General features: G+C 37.1%; 2 protein-coding genes across 2 annotated transcripts; one reads left to right on the top strand and one right to left on the bottom strand.

Annotated features, from left to right (window-relative positions):
* Positions 1 to 564: 564 nt before the first annotated feature.
* On the top strand, positions 565 to 11506 carry LOC139950428 (methylenetetrahydrofolate reductase (NADPH)-like). The gene is made up of 12 exons (XM_071949104.1): positions 565 to 705; positions 1661 to 1939; positions 2291 to 2529; positions 3679 to 3798; positions 4388 to 4581; positions 5034 to 5188; positions 5307 to 5504; positions 5686 to 5902; positions 6148 to 6330; positions 6601 to 6699; positions 7194 to 7316; positions 9745 to 11506. The coding sequence occupies exons 2-12, from the start codon at positions 1713 to 1715 to the stop codon at positions 9997 to 9999; spliced, it is 2010 nt and encodes a 669-aa protein (XP_071805205.1). The 5' UTR covers positions 565 to 705; positions 1661 to 1712; the 3' UTR covers positions 10000 to 11506.
* A 68-nt stretch (positions 11507 to 11574) lies between these two features.
* On the bottom strand, positions 11575 to 17603 carry LOC139950863 (protein SCO1 homolog, mitochondrial-like). Its single transcript, XM_071949698.1, has 7 exons — positions 17361 to 17603; positions 16471 to 16635; positions 16203 to 16293; positions 15685 to 15882; positions 15133 to 15225; positions 14692 to 14807; positions 11575 to 14213 (listed from the first exon to the last, which is right to left on the bottom strand). Exons 1-7 carry the CDS (start codon positions 17481 to 17483, stop codon positions 14076 to 14078), a joined length of 924 nt encoding a protein of 307 aa, XP_071805799.1. The 5' UTR covers positions 17484 to 17603; the 3' UTR covers positions 11575 to 14075.
* Between the last annotated feature and the right edge of the window lie 272 nt (positions 17604 to 17875).

Raw genomic sequence — 17875 nt, forward strand, 5'->3', positions numbered from 1 at the left:
TTTATGACAGAATCTTGTTTAATTATTGAATGGTATTGAATGGTATTGATTAAAATCCTAAAACGGCATTTGCTTAAACCTTCTTCAAAGATGGATTTTATCGACATGAGTAATTTTTCGAAAAAAATATTTATTGGGTTATCCAAAGACGTCAATCTCCACATCATTTAGTGCGCACAATAGAGGGCGCCGTAACGGCGAACGGTTTAACGTGGATTTAGCCCTCATTAAAAGCTACACAGTCCATTGTGTGTTTATTCGAATTCGAAGAACTGTTTAAATTATAGCTGTAGCCTATGTACCAACGCAAGTGTGTACAAATGTTGTTGTTTGTTCGATCACACGTTGATATCGTTGTGTTTGTACGCATTGACCTTTTTTTGTGATAATTGTTTACAAACTAATTCATCGATCCGTGAACCCAAACCAACAAATCCCACCCACTCACCAAGCCCACTCATTGATTGGCCCCCATAAATTATTCAACATGCCCAGTCAACCACTACGCACACAAACTACTGAATTATTCATGATTTAAAAGCCCTCAAAATATTGGTGCAATTTCATTTCGTTCTCTTTCGTGGTTAGACGGCCATGCCGTGCGGACAACGACGACAGAACATTGCATGCAGCGTTATCGTTGCAGACGACAGTGCATTTGACGTGTGTACATTGTGACTTTGTTGTGACATCTTTCCGAAAAGGGTGAGCTCTGCTTGTTCACGAATTCTTGTTTATTTTTGCCACCCGGCTTCGGTGTGCATAGGGGCCTTGTTGAGCTTTGTTTTGTAGTGAGGAAAACAATTAACTTCACAATTTTATTTCGTTGTTATTTTGTTCTAATTTTTATGTGGACGACTTTTGTTTTGAACAATTTGTGACTGGAATTTTCTGGAACAGGCAGAGGGTTTTGCTGCTAAAAATAAGAGTTCAGTTGTGAAACATGAATTAATTTCAAGAAACTCTGTAGACTAGAGGTTCAAACTGTCACAATTTAATTTCGGTTTTTGTTGTTATTTTTTTATTTAATTATTTGACTGAGTATACCACATGCCAAATTTGACTTTTGTGTCGTGAACAATTTCTTTGTGACTTGCCTTTATCCTTTCATGTTTATTACTAATTAAATAGTGTAGACTGTAGGCAGAGGGTTTTGTTGCTGCTAAAATTAAAACTATCAAAGTTCAGTTGTAAACCATTTTTTAATTTGTAAAAAAACTGTAGAAAGAGGTTCAAACTGTCAGCTCAAAAAAAAAACATTTTTACAACCTAGTACTTATTAAACAATAGGGCCTACATGTACGTAGTATAAATACATTTAAAATATATATTTTAATACAAATAATTTTAACAGAATGCTGTTGTGTGTAAGAGCATACATGGAGCTATAAAAAATAAGATTAAGAGCAGAAATTCATTTTTGTCTTGTGCCAAGCACAAGATGATGGCATCACTTGGCCCTCATATGCCTACACATTCATAGCATGAGGACTTGAGTTGAGATGAATTTTGAGTAGAAACTCCAGTTGTTTTGACTGAGTTGCCCCCAGTTTGTCACTTACCATTGCCTTAAAATGAAGTATAGGCTGCTGTATTTCTTTAAAGCGCCCCAAATCCCTGTAATAATTATAAAATATCAACCTCATCTTTTTATTTTCAGATATTAATCTCAACATTCATCCTGAGTCAAGCTCCTTCTGTATTCTACCATCATGAGTCTCGTAACGAATGGATCCAATGGAACCAGGAAACGTAACTCGACTAGCAGCAGTAGTGAGGGGTCCTCCGTGACTCCCTTATCAGTCTCACGAAGCCCCTCCCCTTGCAATACCCCCCTCATTGATCGAATCCTGCAGAGAATTGCGTGCAAGGAGAAGTGGTTTTCATTGGAGTTTTTCCCTCCAAGAACAGCGAATGGAGCTGTCAACTTGCTTGCAAGGTATGAACAAAGTATAACCATGTCCGTATTTTCCAAAAAAGTATGAAAAACGTTTCATAGAGCCACAAATCTAGGATAGCATAAATGAGCAGGCTACCAGTCACAAATTGTACATGTGACATGGTGTTTTGACTGGTAACAGTGTCCTGGTAAACATACTTATGATGTGCTAAGGTAGTAGCATTTTGTGTTTTTTTAAGCAACTCTATGAACTTGGGCCCAGTTAAAGAGACCGGTAGTGGGGTGAAGAGCCTCCACTGGCTTATAAATGCAGGGGTTGCAGGATCAAACTCGGTTTCATGTCAATTTTTCTTGTTCATCCCTTATGCATTTAAATTTTGTTTTCTTCAGATTGGAGCGTATGTTCCAAGGCGGTCCTCTATTCTGTGACATCACATGGCACCCTGCTGGAAACCCAGGCGCAGACACAGAAACCAGCTCCATCACCATAGCACACAGCTCGGTCAACTACTGCGGTATAGAGACCATGCTACACATGACATGTGTCAAGCAGACAAAGGCCGACATCACCAAATATCTGAACCGTGCCAAAGACTGCGGAATACGCAACATATTGGCACTTAGAGGAGGTAAAGTATTTTGTTGTTTGTTGTCCTCCACTTTCCCTGCCCAGCCTTGCTCAAGCCCACTCTAATAGTTTCAGGGACACTCAACATTTTACATGCATGTACCGGGTACCTCAATTCCCTCCCTGAAAACACAGAATGTTAAAGACTGTTATTTTAAATCATTTGCATTGATGCTTAAACCTCTTTTATACAACAGATGTTTCTTTGGTTTGAAAAAAATATTTACATTTTTCAATCGATAACGCAGAATAAGTATTTCCTTTTTGGCATTAACATTTTTCAATTGATAACAGAGAACTAATGTTTTGTTTTTAACACCTGTTGCCAAGTTGTCAAGATAATTGGCTTGAGGTTCAACATCAGGCAAACGCTAAGGATAAACAAATAACATGCAAGCCATTAGAATGGTGATAATATTTTCAGTTTTAGATTAAACATTTAAACAAACCTGCATGAGTAACTGTAAACAATGATGATGAAACCTGTTTACGATATAACCAACATCCTCTTGTTGACATCTTTTGATAATAATAAAGACTGATTAGAAGAAAACAAATAATACAAGAAATGACAATGATTGATAGATAAGATAATTGTTTTAGAAACAATTGATCTTTACAAGCTATTATCAGCAAAATCTAAACTATCAGTCATTTATTGACAATCCATTGTTCAGCAGTGTTTCAAAAACAAAGATAAAATTCAAACAAGCACTTCTTATACTTTGCACCTGCCCTCCCCTCGTCTCTTAGATTTTGACCAGCATGAAGCTAGCGAGTGTTCTTTGTTTAAACAATTGGGTTCAATCATTGGACCTAGATTCACACTTAAAATTTTTTATATCTTAGTAAGGGCTGAAAATTAATACTAATCGATGGCCTGAGGCCAGTGATATTTGCATTGGGCTATTGAAGGCACACTGGAAAAGTCTGGCAGTCTTGTGTTTTTGAAGTTTAATACAATACACTACCTCATTGCTAAGATCTTCAAATGCTGACTTTGATTTTTATGATTTCTTTTAAAAGTATAACTTATAAGTAGCTTAAGTGGTACAGGGTCAGCACGTTAATTCGGAGGTTGTTAGTTCAAATTCTTGCTCTAGTTAGTTTTCTTTGTTCAACCACAAAATATTTGTTTTTGTTCCTGTAGATGTTCCTGGAGACTTGGAGTGGGAGAAGACGGACTCTGAAGATAGTTTTAATTATGCTGTTGACCTTGTGAGGCACATCAAGAAGACCTTCGGTGATCAGTTCACAGTCTGTGTCGCAGGTGTGTTTCCATAGAACTTATCTTTTGATTTGATGGTTCGACACAAACAAGTTCAACACATGTCATAAATGTCAGTTGCAAAAGTCACAGTCACAGGTACACTTTTTGGTACAAAGACATCAAAATTAACAATCTGTTAATGCTGAGTAACTCTTTGCATATCTAGCATGTCTTGTATCGGACAAACTCAATATTTTTTTTATTCATCGATGACTCGGTGATTGTTAACATACAACAGGCATGATATTCTTCCTACATTAGTCTGATTTTTTACCCTTGGAAAAATCAGAAAATGTTGATGATTAGCCTGAAATGTTTATAAATTAAAGTGTACAGGATATGTGTATAATAAGGTCAGCCCTTTATCAAGAAAATGTTTCCATTTTATTCCAAGGAAAAAAAATCATGCCTGATGTAAGTAACATTGGAGACAACTGCTTCATCAGTTGATTTCAATGGACGCCAAAAAAATGTACACACGATTGTGGCTGAGCACACTTTTTTCACAAACTTCATTGTTTATGCCTGCAATTAAAACTTTGTCATCGAGTTTTAGTCTTGATTTTGTTTTGTCCTCTTTCCTCCAAAGGGTACCCTGGTGGCCATCCCGAGGCTGAAAGTTATGAAGAAGATCTGCGTCATCTTAAGTTGAAGGTGGATGCAGGAGCTGAGTTCATCATCACTCAACTCTTCTTCAAAGCCAGTGAGTTCATAAAGTTCTACAAGGATTGTCGCGCTATCGGGATCAAGGTCCCGATTATTCCTGGAGTCATGCCAATTCAGGTCAGTAGTACGGCTTAGTTTGTGTTGGTTTTGTTTTGAAAAATAAAATTTCAAGATGTTGTCTGAGAGGACTGTTATTTTTGAAGGTTGTGGATGACAACTGTGAGCAATTTTAGACAAGTTTGTTTTAAATGCAGGTTAAACATTCTAGTAATCAAACACCAGTATCCTCACTTGCTGTATTCCAACATAAGCATGAAATAACAGACATTTGGGCTCAATTGGTCATCAAAGTTGCAAGAAACAATAAAATAAAAAACAAAAAATCACCCTTGCTGCATAGAAATTAGAATAGTGTGTTTCAGATGCCCACGAAAAGTCAAGTTTGGATTTTTAGATTTTAATTCAGTATACATACATTTATTTCCTCAAAACAAATTGGTTTTGGATGGCTAGGAATTTAGCTCACATAGTGATTGGCTAAAGAAAGTGGTCTCTATTGTCTTTAATAGGGGTACGGCTCCCTTCGTAATCTCGTCAAGTTGTCCAAACTACACATCCCGGAAGATATCATGAAAATTATTGAGCCAATCAAAGACAATGATGCTGCCATACGAAACTATGGAATCCACCAGGCTGTCACCATGTGCAAAGAAATGTTTGAAAGGTATGTAATTCTGATATAGGTTCAGCAATGACTTTGACTTTAATAGGAATGAATGAATGAATGATAAATTGTTTGGATATCAATTCAGGCTGAAAATAATGAGTAAGTTTGTTTACAGTGGTGAGGTACATGGCCTTCATATCTACACTCTTAATCGTGAAGTAGCAACCATTGAGATCCTGAAGCAGCTAGGATTGTGGTCTGAAGATCCTGTCCACCGTCCCCTTCCTTGGAAGATGACTGCCAATCACATGAGGACTAAAGAAGATGTGCGACCAATCTTCTGGGGGGCAAGACCGAAGAGTTACATACACCGGTAAATTCAAACTTTTCCTTTAAAAATATATTTGTCATTTTTTTTCTAACCAAATCTAACCAATAACACTTCCAGGGATGAACAGTTTCAGACTTTCCTCTGTGTTCAGATATTATACGGTTGGAAAAGTTTGAATAAAAAAGTTGACATCATTATTAAAAAAAAAATTCTCTGGTTCTAGAACTAAAGACTGGGATGATTTCCCCAACGGTCGCTGGGGCGACTCCTCCTCTCCGGCCTTCGGTGATCTCAAGGATTACCATCTCTTCTATCTCAAGAGTAAATCCTCAAAGGAAGAACTGCAGAAGATGTGGGGAGAAGAACTCTCATGTGAGGAAGATGTATTTGAGATCTTCAAATGTTACTTGGATGGAGAGCCCAACCGTTACGGACATCAGGTATGGGAAGCTTTAAATACAAGTTTTTAGAAAAATATTATTAGCTGTTGCAAACTGCTTAACAACCAAGCGGACTTATTTTGTAATTGAAAAATAATTGTTAATGGCCTGATACTTCAGCCTTTCTCGAAGGCTAAATGACAGCACAACAAGTATAAACAAGTATACTGGTTAAATGAAATGAAGTTGCTCTTCGGTAACTTTTATTTTGTATTCTCATTCCTCCCCATTATTCCTCCTTCCAGGTGAAGAGGATGCCATGGAACGACGATGAGATTGCTCAGGAGACATCTCGTCTCCGTGACAGACTCATCAGTATCAACAAGCGAGGCATCTTGACGATAAACTCACAGCCGAGTGTCAATGGAGTTCCTTCATCAGATCCCGTCGTGGGTTGGGGAGCTCCTAATGGCTACGTCTACCAAAAGGTAAGGGGTAAATCTAGAAGAAGTTATATGGAGAGGAATGAACTGGTTTTGGGCTCGAGCTCCGTTGTCAATTTTTTAACAGTGTGAATTTTCTATGGTGTTTCTAACATCAAACGGAAGCTGGAGCCAAGGTGTGATCAAATCAGGGCCTAAATTAACAGCTCTGCTTACCATAAACAACGTTATTAATCATTCTTCTTATACAAAGTATTTCAAAAAGTAACTTTTCTAAAGGAGCCATATTGAACTTTGAGGTTTTTCTTTATCCAGGCGTACTTGGAGTTCTTCACCTCCAGGGAGAATGTGGCCGCCTTACTGGACATCTTGAGAGACTACCAAGCTGTCACTTATCATGTGGTCAATCATAATGTAAGTTCTTATACAAATGTTTTTTTTTATACCTTTGTCTTGTCAAATTTACACCCTTCAAATTGAAACTCTTGTTTTAGGAATCTTCTTTTTTTCCCAATATTGTAGAGAGATGTGATGGATTGCTCCTTATACCAGTTTTAGGGTAATGTTTTATTCTTTTATGTGAAGTTGTCAACTATGACGCAGTATGAACAAATTACTAAAGGTGTTAAAGGGTTGAAATGAAGAGAAAAGTAGAAAGATCACCATTGCAATCAAATGCTATTAATTTGCTGATTAATCAAATCAAAAGAAGACAAAACACTAAAATATTATTTGTTTTAAGAAAAACTTAAATGCATTTATTGAGGTTTTAACAGGAAGCTTTAATAGTAACCAAATTAAAAACAAAACGACAACAACGAAATTAATATTCTTACTTTTTAAAATAGTTTGAGTTTTTTTGAGAATTTGACAAGAAGCTTTGCCCCTCCTTGTGAATGGAATTTTAGGGTAAGGAGGATATAACCAACACAGATAGACAGCGGCCGATAGCCGTTACCTGGGGCGTCTTTCCAGGCGCTGAGATTATTCAGCCCACCGTCGTCGATCCAATCAGCTTCATGACTTGGAAGGTGAGTTCATTTTGGTGTTGTTAACCTATTTTATCCCCTGGTATTTGGTTAGCCTGGGCGGTTAGTGTCAAACTCATGACTATTGATTGCTTAGTCAAGTCGCTACTACCGTTTTTCAACTACCTGTGAACCGTGCCCCAACAGCTACATGTACATGTACTACACAATTAGTTGTGACTTCCTGCTTGGTGAACCAATTGTGTCGCTCACCACTATTCACAACAAAATAATTTACTTACGAAACACATCACACATCAGTGACACAAACCTTCAATCCTTTCAGCTTGAATTTTACGTCAGTGTCAAACAATATCTCCCAATGCATCTTTGGAACTAATTTGGTTGCGCCTAATATCGAGTGGAGACTGTTTGAGGTGCGACTAGTCAAGTGATTAATTTCACTAGTCGCCCAGGCTTAGTATTAATTGGTTTTAACGGTCTTGAAGAAGGGGTTGTTTGGAAGGAAATAGACGCTGGTTGCGGTGCATTTAGGTTTGGGCAAGGGAAGGATTTTCAGAAGAAGAGTCTTTAAAGTTAAGGTGATCTATTGCGAAATGGCAGGAATAGTCCAGATTTCACCTCAAGATTGTATTCTGTTAAAATGCACAAGTTTGTTTTCATCCAATTTTTGTATAGCATTCTTAGTTGATCGTTATTTATTGGAAGCTTCCGGGCATGGCAATAATGGTCAGGGTTTTAAAAAAAATTCCATTTTGTATGCTATAAATGTCACTATTTTATTTGTCCTCTTTCTTGTGAGTATATAGCCAGTAGTTGTTGAAGATATAACTATGAAATTTAACCTTTTAAATATTCAAACTCACCATCTTTATACTGACCTATTTTTTAACGTCACAAAACGGATCTAGGAATGTGTTTGGTTTCATGTGCATGTTGTCATCAATCTATGGCCTTGCTAGGCCATACTTTTAATTTGTTGTTAGCACTGCACTTAACCCCTCAGCCCCTCCCTCCTGGCTGCACAGCTCTGAAGGAAGGGAATAAGCTGGCTCTTACCATTCCAGCAGGCAGAAATGTACCTTTGTTGTGCATGTGGTGAGATAAGGGTAGTCATTGGTAAATGCTACCCAATGGTAAATTAAGAGCAATGATTGTTCAGATGTGTATACATGATGAAATGATGTAATGATATTTGTATTATTGTAGTTGATTTAATATTGAATTGAACTTAATTTGCATTTTGTCTTGGTGTTTCAACTCAACATGGAGTTGTTTCACATTGTCTCTTCCACATTTAAGTTTACATAAGATCACTCGTCATACTATTCTATATTCCTTGAAGAACTATTAATTCCCATCCAATCCCATTTCTCACTGTCTTTGCCAGCATTTTAACAGGTGCCTCTGAAAAGATAATTGGTTGATTTTTCAACCTGCCAGTAACCCATCCCATCTAAACCGTCGTCATCTGCTATCGGCTTTCCTTTAACCCTCTAACCTCCCTGATACTAACTTTCCCATAATGTGGTAAAATGAAGCATTAGCTCAGCTTGGTCAGAGCGTGTGACCCTGTGAGGTCACACAGGCCGTGGGTTCGAATCCCGCATGCTCCAATGTATCCACATTACATGGGATCTCAAAACTTTCATCCATCCCATTTCCCTTTTCAGCCTTTCTTTCCCACATCTCTAGCTCATCTCAGAATTACAGTTAACCCTACCATCATTGCTTTTATCTATTTATTTATTTCATTTGTACATAATAATAATTTATATAGTGCATAAGCAGCGGCATCAGTGCGCAAACAATAACATTCTTAAGCTACACATATAGAATATTGAGAAAAAAATTTACTAAAATGCAGGAACAACATTAGGCCTAAGTTAAAAAGTTCAAAACTGTTGACACAAGCAAACTCTTAGGGCTCGAATTCGGTGAGAAAATCCAAAGGCTTGTAGCTCAAACTTTTACTGGACCAGAATTTTGAACAAAAAATCTAGCTTTATTTTAAAAAGAATGACATTTGTGCTCAGATTTGCATGCTTTTGATTGTGATTTTGGTCCAGTAAAGTCATACTTAACGTAACTCACTGGATGATGAAATGGTTTGAATCAGGAGCAGACTGTTGAGAATTGAAGTAGCAGGCGATAATGTACTTACAAATATTTATTGTACATAAATTATATATTCTAATTTCCTTCTATTAGCTCTATGGTATGTTTAACTTTGTGTCATGGAAACTCGTATTGGTCATTAACCATCATGTTTTTTTACCTCAGTCCATTGTGTTTTCATCCATATTTAAAATTGATATTGGATTAAATCAAATCATTTTGTTTTTAGGTGAAAATATTAAACACTTTCTGAAATTTCCCTAGACTAAAAAAGAACTCCCTCTAAACTTTCTTAGTTTAAAGGGACAGACTGGTCAAGTTCTAACACAAGCTTTACCCTGTTGTCTCGCAGGATGAAGCGTTCGGACTCTGGAAGGAGCAATGGGGTCACATCTACGAGGAAGGTTCCCCATCTCGGCAGATCATCAATCACATCCACGACACCTTCTACCTGGTCAATCTGGTGAACAATGACTACATCAACGGTAAAGATCTCCTCTTTGAGGTCTTGGAGAGGATGCTGGTGAGGCGGGAAGAGAGACAGAGAGAGGAGACTGAAGGGCCTGATACGGATGAGGAAATTTGTACAAAGAAGCTTAAGATGTAGCCAAGACAAAGGGAAGATACAAAAACCTATATTTAGCTTTAGTTGCCAAATTTATGTTAGATTCTGTTTCTTTTACGGAATTACAAGATCTATACTTAAAATCTTTTCTAACAAATGTGACGTAAGGAAAAGACTTAATGATATCCAACTTGAAACTTGGTCCAGTAAAGAGTTTAACTTGATCCCGTACAATCTTCTTGATCGACAGCAATTCGTTTTTTTAAAACTAGGGCCAGGTGAAAATAATGAACTTGTAGACTTAGAACCTCAGTGTATATAAATGATAATAAGACTATTAATTTGTTCTTTAAAACTACAAGGTCAAACGTTATATAAAATCTTTCGTCTTAAAAGTGTGTACTACTTGTATTAAGTGTGTTTACAAAACCATTTATGAATTAAATTTTGAACACCCATACACAGTTCTGAAAGAATGTGTATGCCACAATGTTACCAGCCTTGGTTGGTTCAAAACAATGTGGCGTAGGATCACCATCTATATTGACAGATGCTCTTTTGTCTCCTGATTTGGGGCTAGCTTTTATGTAGTGACTCTATAGGCCATAAGATCCATAAACTATTCTGCAAGAACAATTATGGCAGAATAGTACCAGAGTTTGCTCATCTGGAGGTTGCTAGAAACTATCTCTACAGTCTGAGATGGGCTACCAACATATCCAGAGTTTTATTTATTTTGATGTAGCCAGTGGCATTGGAGGTTAAGACTTACAATTCACTGTTATCTTTTTAGTTTGTGGCATTGTGACTGGCTTATTGTCTTGTTTGTGTTTTCCATTGTTCTTTTTGAAATATATGCCGAAAAATAAATTATAACTATAAGTTTTAAGCATTCTAAAGCTAATGAACTGAAGAAGTTGAAATCAGAATTCAATATAATAAGAAATTCCATCCTTGCTTGGGTTTTGTGGTGATTTTTGAGTTTCCATTTGCACAATATATTATAGTATATATTATAGAGGAAGTCACTTCCATCATTCAAACTTTTTTAATGCTTATTTTTTTTTCTATATTTCTCTTACATTCTCATATTATACCAAGTATACTTGAAGCCACATCATATCCTTGTGTATATTAATTTAAATTAATATTACCTTTTGAATATTTTATTTTCTCCTTCTACATTTTACCCTGCAATATTTCTGGAAATACTTGACCAAACAATAGAAATTCAATTGTGTACTTTAAAAAAGTAGTCGACCTGGATCAATATTTTGTTAGAACTCTTTTTAAAATAACCCACAATTTTTTAAGCGTTTTATTTGAAATTTAAATAAACAAATTCAGAGTGGTTGGATGCATTCATGAAAGAGTTAGATAATTAATTTATCTTTAAGAAGTTGTGAAACTTTGACAAATTCTGTCACCCTGAACTTGAGACGTTCTTGATGTATCATTTTAAAGGAACACGTTGCCTTGGATCGGACGAGTTGGTCAAAACAAAAGCGTTTGTAACCTTTTTTTATAAAATGCATATGGTTGGAAAGATGTTTTAAAAGTAGAATACAATGATCCACACAAGTTTGCCTCAAAAATTGCGTGGTTTTCCTTCTACTGTGCGAACTAACATGGTCGGCCATTTATGGGAGTCAAAATTTTGACCCCCATAAATGGCCGACGTGTTAGTCGACGAGGTAAAAGGAAAACCACGCAATTTCGAGGCATGTTTGTGTGGATCATTGTATTCTACTTTTACAACATCTTTCTACCCATATGCATTTTATAAAAAACGGTTACAAACGCTTTTCAAAGACCAACTCGACCGATCCAAGGCAACGTGTTCCTTTAATGAGATTTTTGGCCAAGCCTGAAAAATTTGAATTGCTAAGCAAGGTTTGAATATACATAAAGATTTATTTTTGAACAATCACAAACTCTCAGCTCGGCCCAAAGAGGACTGAAACCTAAAAAGATCAAGGCCTGTCTGCTCCGAATTGACTGTGTCTTTCTTGGTCTTGCAAAGTCCTTTTCTTCTTAAAGTTTAAATTTCAATATGTTTTTATAAATGTGTCCCACCTTTGTCATCTGCCAGGTAGTGAAAGACCAGTGACGTTAGAGTAATGGTCATTAAAGTACTCTGTTATCTATTACTATAAGATTAGTAAATTTTGTATTCCTTTCTATCTTTGTTTACTTCAGTTCTGAAATGAATTATTTATTTTATGTTTCACTAATTGATTTCATTAAACTTTTAACAAGCCCTTGCCCTTCAATCGTTTTGTCAAACTGTGCCATTATTATTTCACCATGGTAACACTGTCTTAGTAATCGTTTTTTTACCCGATATTAACACTTTGTGAGAAGTGCTGCTTGACTTGCATGTTCACACACAGTTCTGTCGGCTATGTTTGCAATTTATGATTCGCATTGAAACATCACAAAGCAGTCTAGCAACCACGGGCAGCGCGCTGCATCAAAACCTCTCGTCACTAATCTGGGATGTGCTGGAAAAACGCTGCTTACAAAAAGTGACGGCTCTATATGACTATGTGCACACTTGTTAAAAACTTTTGAGCACTTTAGGGATGCTAAGCATGGTCGTGTCAAAATGAAAGTGTTTGACGCAACTCCCGTTGGAATGAATTATGTTTTTACATGGTCAACCTAAACTGCACAGTAACACATGTTGCATGACAAAGAAGAATGAGAGGGGACACCCTATCAGTGATGAGCCCATGCAATGAAGGGTCTAGTTCATATAATAACTTACACGCTACACTGGAGTCACTGGAAAGGATTGTCATAGATGTTTAATGGTGACAAGACAGGAAACCTAACGAAAAAAATAAGTATAATAGACCATTTTAAAGGCAGTGGACACTATTGGTAATTGTCAAAGACTAGCCTCCAGTTGATGTATCTCAACATACGCATATGTAAAATAACAAACCTGTGAAAATTTGAGCTCAATCGGTCATCAAACTTGCGAGATAATGAAAGAAAAAAACACCCTTGTCACACGAAGTTGTGTGCGTTTAGATGCTTGATTTGATGCTAAATCTGAGGTCTTGAAATCAAGTTCGTGGAAAATTACTTCTTTCTTGAAAACTATGGCACTTCAGAGGGAGCCGTTTCTCACAGTGTTTTATACTATCAGCCTCTCCCCATTACTTGTCACCAAGTAAGGTTTTATGCTAATAATTATTTTGAGAAATTATCAGTAGTGTCCACTGCCTTTAAATATTGCTTAGTCATTTTGCCAATCAAATACCATGTTTTGTGAGCCTTCATTTGCATTCAGAGATGCTCGACAATGTAAAGGTGATTAACATGGGAAATTATTTTGTTCCATTCTAAAGATTCGGAAAGCACTGCAGCTACAATCTCTTATAACTATAGACGATGTGACCGCTGACGTCACTTGAAAACCATAACAATGATTCGTGCGCATACCGCCGGGCAAAACCTTTGTGTTTTGGCAGCCTGCTAGAAAGTGTATGCAATCTTACGTTTTTTTTGCCTGGCGAAACATGACATATACAGTGTTTTGTCAACAGAGGGCGGTTTGAATGTAAACATGGGTCACATCGTCTATACATCACTAAAGAAAAAAACTACAAATAATCTGTTCATATTTATTATATATAAAAAGTTGCATCAGATATTTATCATATTTCTTCCCTACTAAACCCACCCTTCAAATATGCACTCTCTTTCTTGTAAACTTCACTGTCAATAAAAAAAAGCAAAATACAGGTATATTAAATGGTCCCACTTTTAAACCCAAGCAGAGTCATTGTCAAAGGCCAAAATGGCAAGACAACACAAGACAGGTGTATTGGTGTCAGAGAAGTCAAGTGGATAAAAATGAAACGAGATTTACAAAATAGCTCCCTCTATCCTCTCTCTCTTAATTTCTTTCCACTTTTCTGTTACAAACTAGTACATGTACGTTGTGTTGTCATTTAGCTTTTGAGAAAGACTCTGCGAGGGCTGAAACGTCCGGCCACTAACTATTCATTTGTATTTATAGGTCCTTGTGGTTGCAATCATATAATTCTATTTTCCACAACTAAAAAGAGATAATTTGCCGTATAGTTTGCCATTCTGATTCCAACTCAGTTCTTGAGTGCCATGTATTTCCTCATGTGTGATGCAATTCCTCCAGCGACTTGTTCGTCGTTCTTGTTCTGACCGAAATAATCCACAAACTCTCCGTCTGGGTTCATGAGATACATGATGATTGTGTGGTCAACCTGTAAATATTCAAACACAAATAAGAGATGCTGAACTATTGTCATGGAAGAGAACATTCAAGCTGTATTATTTTGGTCCTACACCAATGTGTCATGCAAGCTTTCCAAACAACATTTAGTCTGTAAAAGGGTGAGTTAAGGTTCATCACATTTGAAGTTTTGAACCAAATGTTTACAAAATCCCAAATTAATAAACCACAAGGGAGAGTGGGTACAATATTATTCCACAAGAATTTACTAGAACAGGCTTTGAACCTGGGACGTCCGGACTGACTTGCAGGCGCTCTACCAACTGAGCTGTCTAGTCCTAATGCAGGTGGCCTCCCTACTTTTTCAATCGTTGTTTGGGGAGCCAGTGAGAAAGCCCTTCAACCTTAAACTACCATAATATAGCCACGGATAACACCCATGTAATGTATGAGGTCAAGCAGATGTCAAAGGTCATGCAGATGTCAAAGGTGAAATGAGAGTGACTTACAATGTAATCGTTATCATCATCCTTGGGTCCTTGGCTGTGATAGACGCGGAAATTTCTTGCTACTTCGTCAACCTGTTCCTTTGTTCCAGTCAGCCCAATTAAGCCTGGATAAAATTCTGTGGAGGAATAGAGAATGAATGAAAGAATGAGATAATTTTAGGCTACAAACGCCAAGGGTGCAGATGGAGTCATCTGCCACTTCAACGTGAGGGCTACATTTAACTGGTTTGGGCTACCGACCCAGATCAACTGTCACCAGGAGCCTGTTGCCACATGTACTCATGGGGCTTAAACAGGGTTACCCCCTTCACAGTCTGTAAGGATGTAGGCTAGGGTACATCTACTAGGAGCCTGACTGGTAGAGGAGAAATTCCCCGTCTTGGTGGGTTTTTTCCAGCAACTTGACCAACCATTTGAAACTAACTGTGATCGTAGACTTACCTTTTACATATTCTGCGACCACTTCCACAGTGTCCCTCTCTGGGTCGATGGTAATGAATAATGGAGTCACGTCAGGAAGATTGGGACTTTTATCTGAAGAATATAATAAAAGTAAAATATAACACAAAAAATAAATATTTTTGAGTGCAAGGACGAGAATAATTTATGTTCCATTCCGTTGAGTTCATCAAGAAGATCGGTTGTCAATCACTTCTTCACAGAACAACCAATCACAAGAATGATATATGTTTACTTGATATCACCACAAGTTTCTTGTTCCATTCAACTTTAAACAGAAGGACTAAGCATAGTTTCAGGCCTGGAATTTCATCTTTGAGAGGGCAAGGCCATTTTCATTAAGCAATGGGCACTTCCATTGAAAAATCTTTAAGTCTATGAGAAACCTTTGAAGGGGGCACCAAGGCCAGTACCAGGGGCAACGAAGGCCATGTGCTCCGTGACCTTTGTGTAATTCCAAGCCTGTAGTTTCCAATTCTGTGCTCATCAAATCACCTTCAGAAAACTTGTTGATCAGGGTTATTTCCCACTTACGTATTTTCTCAACAGCTATCGCCATTTTTTCCAACTCGTCCGGGCAGATGTCTGGACAATGTGTAAACCCAAAGTACAGCAAAAGCCATTGGCCGAGATAGTCTTTGTTTGTCATTGGTTTCCCAGTGTGATCAACCAATGAGAATGGGCCTCCTATGGCCGCTTTGCCAACCGCTCTACTCCTCTCTTTTTCAACCTCTGTAAAAAACAAGAAAGATACGTAAAGAATAGACCCTTCTCGGTATGCACTAACACTTCCGGTTGGCAAAACAAGAGCAGCATTTTTGTATGTGGCGTGATGCGTACACACTGTACGTCTCCTGATCCAAGTATAATTTTGTCTTTAAAGTGTTTGTAAACTATTACTGTCTATGCACAAAAAATGTAAATTTAGCATATTTCTTGTGAAGGGATAACAATTGTTAATTGGGCCTTCAGTACCACATTCTACAGATCTCCAATATTTTTCTATATAGGATGTTGGAGCATTACTTGATTCACTTGAATTCATTTCTTACCTAATTGTTTCTTGCGTTGTGCAAACTTGAAGCCGACCAATAGAGTGCCACTGAGAATAAACGTCACCAAAACAGTCTTCCATGTCACAGGCTGAAATTAAATTTCCCAAAAAAATATACAAACAATAATTCACAATGTGGACAAGATGTTGCCATTTACTTTCTCCATTCCTGCAATCCAATGTCATTTAATTGTTTTCACTGGGCGTGTCGCATGAAACTAACTAAACAGAGAAACATTAAATACAACAATTGTTGTTTTACACACCGATTTCTTGTCACCACTGTTCTTGCCGCCAGCTTTCGTGGCGTAACATCGCTGACTGAGAGAAACTTTGGAGAATGTTTTTACATCTGGTTGGTTATGCCTTGTTCCACTGTTGCATAAATGACCTTGGTTACCAGCACAGCTCAGATGCCGGCAGAGGTAGCACTGGAATAAAAACACACAAATATAATTTTTTTTATTAAATAAAAACAATGATTTAAGTATACCTTTATCTTTACCTTTTATTTTGCTGGTACTGATAACTGAAAAGGCTCAGTGACAAGTTTTTTTTTTTTTTTTTTTGGGGGGGGGGGGGGATTTTACCATTTTAATAAACAAGAATTTCAGACTTTTTATTTACTCAAGTAAAAAAAAATCCTCAGTTGAAACGAAGAATTCTAAATGAGAGCCCAACAATGCATTGCATTCATCTTCAAAATCAAAGTGAAAAACAATGATTGGAAAAGTTTCCGTAGGGGCAACCAATTTTCATTCAAAATGAAATAAAATAGTATTTTAACATGATTAACCTCAACTCAGTGAGATATCCCTTTTTGTAAAAATGAGTGAAAAGGTGGTGGCGCCGTACGGAAAGTTATCCGTTATTAATATTAAATATTTTATTTACAACAACAGTTAAATTTTTACATAATCTGATGTGGTAGTTAATAGTACATACATTATCATATTCATAAATCATAATTAATTTAATATTTTATAATAAAAATATATAGATTTATGATTTATGAGCTGGGTAGACTCCCTCATCACCCCCCCCCCCCCCCCCCCCCCCCCGTTTGACATTATAAAATTCAACCATCAATATGCACATTTTGAAAAATAAACTTTGTGTTAAGTTTGTCCCCATTGATTTGTCACTGGTTGCCTACCTTGTTACATAACGAGCTGACCGGACGAGTTGCACGCGGTGCGAAGATCAATCCACCTAGCGCTGCCTCTTGGAACACTTTAGAAGGCCCGAGACGAAAACAAAGTCTTGCTGTTAGTAGCATTGTGTCTGAGCGTGATAATGAACCATAAAAACTGTCGATTAATGAAGAGATTCTGAACTTCAAATCACAATCACGGAGAGGGACTTCACTTCACCCCGTCACACAACTTGTTTTATGTAAGTTGCCATTGTAGGCCGCTTAGGTTTCTGATATTTTATTGATCTCATAATTATTTCATGGCTTTATTTTATTTTATTTTATTTTGAGCTAATTAAAAAAAGCTATATATTTACATTATTTCCAACTACCTAACAAAGATATATAAAACAAAAATTACGATTTTTATTTAAACAGTGCTGTAACATTAACGATAATATTTTGAGTAAGCTAAAGGGCCTTTTATCACAACGTCTGGTACCTAGTCGCAGTTCAGCTAAACTGAACACATGTGG

The sequence above is a fragment of the Asterias amurensis genome, chromosome 18 (genome assembly GCF_032118995.1).
Source record: "Asterias amurensis chromosome 18, ASM3211899v1".
NCBI classification, from domain to species: domain Eukaryota; kingdom Metazoa; phylum Echinodermata; class Asteroidea; order Forcipulatida; family Asteriidae; genus Asterias; species Asterias amurensis.

What these genes read in the sequence shown, in the direction of transcription:
- LOC139950863 (XM_071949698.1), bottom strand. Translation starts at nt 17,483, where the DNA reads ATGCTACTAACAGCAAGACTTTGTTTTCGTCTCGGGCCTTCTAAAGTG. An exon ending in ACAACGCAAGAAACAATTAG is followed by an intron (nt 15,883 to 16,202) that starts GTAAGAAATGAA and finishes TGTTTTTTACAG; the next exon opens with AGGTTGAAAAAGAGAGGAGT. An exon ending in ATGATGATAACGATTACATT is followed by an intron (nt 14,214 to 14,691) that starts GTAAGTCACTCT and finishes GAATATTTACAG; the next exon opens with GTTGACCACACAATCATCAT.
- LOC139950428 (XM_071949104.1), top strand. Translation starts at nt 1,713, where the DNA reads ATGAGTCTCGTAACGAATGGATCCAATGGAACCAGGAAACGTAACTCG. An exon ending in GCTGTCAACTTGCTTGCAAG is followed by an intron (nt 1,940 to 2,290) that starts GTATGAACAAAG and finishes TGTTTTCTTCAG; the next exon opens with ATTGGAGCGTATGTTCCAAG. An exon ending in ATCATGTGGTCAATCATAAT is followed by an intron (nt 6,700 to 7,193) that starts GTAAGTTCTTAT and finishes ATGGAATTTTAG; the next exon opens with GGTAAGGAGGATATAACCAA.